General features: G+C 63.3%; 1 protein-coding gene across 1 annotated transcript; it reads left to right on the top strand.

The window, feature by feature from the left end:
- Nucleotides 1–537: 537 nt before the first annotated feature.
- Nucleotides 538–3,437, top strand: RPS5 (ribosomal protein S5). The gene is made up of 6 exons (XM_026657820.2): nucleotides 538–589; nucleotides 1,411–1,516; nucleotides 1,885–2,094; nucleotides 2,260–2,388; nucleotides 2,556–2,654; nucleotides 3,329–3,437. Exons 2-6 carry the CDS (start codon nucleotides 1,412–1,414, stop codon nucleotides 3,395–3,397), a joined length of 612 nt encoding a protein of 203 aa, XP_026513605.1. The 5' UTR covers nucleotides 538–589; nucleotide 1,411; the 3' UTR covers nucleotides 3,398–3,437.
- Nucleotides 3,438–4,750: the final 1,313 nt, after the last annotated feature.

The following is a 4,750-nucleotide window of genomic DNA, read 5'->3' as shown; positions in this document are numbered from 1 at the left end:
CCCCCCCCAGTGTCCTCTTTTTTGCTTGTGGAAATATGGTAACCCTACCCATGGAGAGGATACATAGGGCAGCTGTGCCCTCACTAGACATGGCGTTGTTCACTTCGCAGCTGACAATGCACAAGCGCGGTAGCAGCGCAGCCTGGCAAATCCTACGGCCGCGGGCTCTGGGCTTCGTGCTTCCTTAGTGCGCAGGCGCGAGAGAAGGGGTGGTGGGACATAATAGATGCTGCGCATGCGCTCTCTCGAGCGGCCATTTTTGAAACGCCGGGGTAAGCGACGCGCGCATGAGTCAGAGAGGGGTCAGTGCTGGCCGACGCTTCCAGCACTGCACATGCGTGAGCACCATCTCCGGACGTAGAAATGGGGGCATGCTTACGCACGCGCACAACAGATTAGCGGGCAAAGCCCTGGGCGGAAGCGAGGCTTCGGAACCCCTCGTCACGCCTGCCTGCCGCCCCTGGACGTAGAATGGCGCATGCGCAGTTCAGCACCGGAAGCTCTTCTTGGCCCTCTAGATCATAAGAGCCTGGGAAACCCCGTATAGAGTTCTCTTTCCTGGGCTGGACGCCGACGGAGCTACCGCCATGTGAGTGCGGGGGGGGATGGGATGGAACGCTGATGGGGGGCGGCCGGGGTCCCGCGTGTGGGGCTGGAACCTAGGGCCGCGTGTGGGGCGAAGGGGGGTGGAACCCCAGGGGTGCGAGGGTCCCGCGCGTGGAATCCCGGGGCTGCGCGTGGGGGGCGATGGGGAGTATGGAACCCCAGGGGATGTTTCCAGGTGCAGCCCCCTCCCCATGTGTCTTGATCCCCACCCGAGGCGGGTCCTGTTCCTGCCGTACAGACACCACCTGTTTCTCTCAACCCCCCACCCCCCAATCTCCACCCACGGGCGCAGTGAGCCGAGCAGGCACCGCTGGGCCCGTCGCCCTGCCCGGCGCAGTGGGGGGCGGAACTGACGCGCCCCATGGTGGAGGGGAACCCTTAGGCCTTACTGGAAATATCCTGCGCCGGCCCCCTGGGTGCCTAGGTGGCAGGAGCCAGAGGCCGCAGATGGCTGTTGCCCCCCCAAGCTGTGAGCTCCCCACAGCAGCTACCCTGGAGATTCCTCCAGAGGCGTCATTTTGGGCAGCCCCCCACCCCAGAGGGGCTGTCCGTGGGACTTGGGGGTGGGGGGGGCTGTCCAACGGGGGCTAGCAGGGATTGCACACTGCTGTGGGGTGCTCTCCTTGGTGGGGACTTTGAGGGGGGCTACTGGTGAGGTGCAGGGGTTGCTCTGCCACGGGACTGTGGTTTGGGGGGTTCTGCCCTATAGGGATGGGCATGGCATTGGGTCCCCCATATATGGGAGGGTTGAGTGTGGGACATGGGGGTGCTGCATTGCCTGACCTTCCCTTCTCCCCTCCCCAGAATGACCGAGTGGGAGACGGCGCCCGCTGTGGCTGAGACCCCCGACATCAAGCTTTTTGGGAAATGGAGCACAGATGACGTCCAGATCAATGACATCTCCCTGCAGGTCCGGGGAGCCCGAGTGGGCAGGCCAGGATGCTTGGGTTCTCCTTCTCTCTCTCTCCCCCCGCCACAACACACACACCTCATGCTCTCTGTATGCAGCGGGCAGGGCCGCAGGGAGTGAGGCAGGATGCCTGGGTCCCCAACTTACAGCTTGCACCCTGGCGGGGGTGGGGGGGGAGATACCTAGGTCCCTCGCCTCTCCTCACAGTTCATGCCCTCGGTGCACTGTCATAGTGGGTGGGATAGGATGCCTGGGTTTGCCACCCCGTTGCTCTCAGACTGTGGCTGCCTCTGTCAGTGTGGAGTGGGGGTGGAGGGTGTCTCCCCCTCCCTGGACCACCCCTGAACTAGTCTCTCTCCCCGGCCCAGGACTACATTGCGGTGAAGGAGAAGTACGCCAAGTACCTGCCCCACAGCGCCGGTCGCTACGCGGCCAAGCGCTTCCGCAAGGCACAGTGCCCCATCGTGGAGCGCCTCACCAACTCCATGATGATGCATGGCCGCAACAACGGCAAGAAGCTCATGACCGTGCGCATCGTCAAGCACGCCTTCGAGATCATCCACCTGCTCACCGGGGAGGTGAGCTTCCGGGGGCGGGGTTGCTGGCTGTCCTGGCCAGGCAGAGGTGTGGGAGGGAGGGTTTGGGGGCTGGGCTCTGTGCATGTGATCTCAGCTGGGGTCGGGGGTTGGGTTATGTGGGATCTCCGCCCTGGCTGACCTGTCCATGTGATTCTCTCTGTGCAGAACCCCTTGCAGGTCCTGGTCAACGCCATCATCAACAGCGGGCCCAGGGAGGACTCGACCCGCATCGGCCGTGCCGGCACTGTCCGAAGACAGGCCGTGGATGTGTCCCCGCTGCGCCGTGTCAACCAGGTACACCCCTCCCTGGCCATACATGTGTTCACAGCATGCCCCATCATCCCTGAGCATGACTGCCCTCCCCATGCAGCTGTGCCTAGTGCCCACTCTACAGTGCGTATGGGCTGGGCACTGCTGCCCACTGGCTCTGGGCACCTGGTAACCCCTCTCTGCCCCCCCAGGCCATCTGGCTGCTGTGCACCGGGGCCCGCGAGGCCGCCTTCCGCAACATCAAGACCATCGCCGAGTGCCTGGCTGACGAACTCATCAATGCTGCCAAGGTGAGAGGTGGGGGCCGGGCACCTGCCTGCGCCTGACCCATCGTGCTGGGAGATGTCTGCCCACTCAGAGTAGAGGACAAGGGCAAGTACTGGGCTCCCAGACAGCATCCTGCCCAGCTTCGTGTTGTCTGGAGTCGAGGCCTGGCATGTGGCTCCCCCAGCTCAGCCCCTCCTTCCTGCAGCCTTCTCTGCCCTTTGTCGCTTGGGGCTGGCTGTGCACGGTGACGGTCCCACCAATGCAGCCACTCGTGTTGACACAGACTGGTGTTAAAGGGCTTCTGTGCCACATAGCTGCTTCCCCTCTGGTGCATCGCCAGCCTGGGTCACTGCTGGGGCGTGACTGTGCCCCCTGGGGGCTGTGCGGATAACTACACCCGATGGAGGGGAGATTTCTCCAGCTGCCCCCTGGCTTTGAGTCCATGTGTGTCCCTAACAGTGAAGGGCTGCAGGACTGCTCCTGCCCCAGGGCCTCCAATGGCCCCCTTTCCTTGCCTGCCCCTGGCAATTGGCATGAGCCCTGCTGGCAGAGCCCTGCTGGCAGAGCCCTGCCCTACAACTGTCCCCTCTGCCGTGTGTGCCGTGTCACCACTGGGGGGTGCCCCCTGAGCTGGCTCTTAGGCTGCAGGGGTGGCTCCACCATGGGGGGAAATCTCACCATCTCTTCCCCCTCCCAGGGCTCCTCCAACTCCTATGCCATCAAGAAGAAGGATGAGCTGGAGCGTGTGGCCAAGTCGAACCGTTAAAGCTGCGGGAACCACCCCAATAAACTCTGATTCCACTCACTCTCCTGTGTGTCCTCTCTGAGCTGCTGGCCCCCACCTGCGGGAGGAGGGAGTGAGCTCTGCTTGATGCTGCCCTTCCATGACCACCTCCCACCCTCCTGCGGCCTGCTCTGTTGCCCTTTCTGAGGATGGGCAGGTGGCACTCTTGCCTGGAGAGGTGTGGGTGGCAGTGGGTCTCCCCAGAGTGGGCTTGGGGTTGGTGGAGGGCTGCAGCTGTGGGGGGCGGGGCGGCTGCTCGCCACTGCAGGCATCACAGGGCAGTAGAGCCTGCTCTGCCTCGCTGTCTCTGGGAGCAGCTGCTTGCAGGCCTGGCTCTGCCCCATGTGTCCCCTAATAGCAGCTGCCTCTGGGGGCCCACAAGGCATGGATGGGCTGGGAGCTGGTTGTAGGGCCCTGCCCTGTTCCTCCACCCCCCACCCTCAAGAAAAGCTGGGGGAGCACGGAGAGTCACTCCCCTCTGCAACAGGGGCAGTCCTAGCTCTTCGCTTCCACCGTGGGTCCAGCAGGACTCCTCCGCCTGTCCTATGGTCCTGGCTGGATGCTGATCTCTGTTCCCAGCGTCTGAGGGCACTATGTAGGGCATGTGGTCACAGAGCAGGGAGGAGGCCCATGGTGATTGGGCTGGAGGGGAAGGGCTAATTGGCCATAGGCCACGGGGGTGGGTGTGTTTTGTGAGACAGAGGGAGCCAGTTCCCTCAGGCAAGGCTGGCCATGCCAGTTACACAATCGGGCTGGCCCAGAGGCCCTAGTTCTGAGCTTGCCAGAGCTGGCTGGGACAAGGAGGCTGTCGCTCCAGAGCAGGTTTGCTGGGCTGGGCCTTGGCCTCGGCGCAGGGTCTAGGCCTGCTGGAGTAGAGCAGGGCCCCCTAGACTCATTACACAGTGTGAGCAGTAGATCTGACCTCGGGATGCCTGCCTGCTCAGACCATCTGGGTCTGAGGTGTCTGCCCTCCCCTTCCCTGCACTGCCAGCTCCCCCTGGTCAACCTCTCCAGCCCCATGGCATCCAGACCCTCCTGCTCAGCTCTTGCTTTTTGTCCAGCCTTTAGAGCTGGGGTCAGGGCCCAGGGTGTGACTGGGGCAGGTCCCATGGCAGACCCTGCTGCATGGCACAGCTATGCCCTGTGGCATGGCTGGGAGCGTGCCTGCCCCATGCACACCCCTCCCTTTCCTCCATACACACCTCTCCTCTGCCCAGACCCTTTCAGAAGGAGCTAGCTTGAGGGGGTAGTAGATGCCCTCTCAACTCATGTGCGGGAGCCCATGTCTTTCTCTGCTGTGCTGCCCCAAGAGTAGGGTATAGACCCAACCTGAGA

The sequence above is a fragment of the Terrapene carolina genome, unplaced genomic scaffold, assembly GCF_002925995.2.
Source record: "Terrapene carolina triunguis isolate 2854851 unplaced genomic scaffold, T_m_triunguis-2.0 Scaffold319, whole genome shotgun sequence".
Classification (NCBI taxonomy): Eukaryota; Metazoa; Chordata; order Testudines; family Emydidae; genus Terrapene; species Terrapene triunguis.
Note: the sequence above shows the minus strand (reverse complement) of the source record. Positions and strands in the feature narration are given on the sequence as shown.

Bases quoted from the DNA above. Each gene is read 5' to 3' on its own strand.
- RPS5 (XM_026657820.2), top strand. From the start codon at position 1,412: ATGACCGAGTGGGAGACGGCGCCCGCTGTGGCTGAGACCCCCGACATC. The intron at 1,517-1,884 runs GTCCGGGGAGCC...TCCCCGGCCCAG, and splicing joins TCAATGACATCTCCCTGCAG to GACTACATTGCGGTGAAGGA. The intron at 2,655-3,328 runs GTGAGAGGTGGG...TCCCCCTCCCAG, and splicing joins AACTCATCAATGCTGCCAAG to GGCTCCTCCAACTCCTATGC.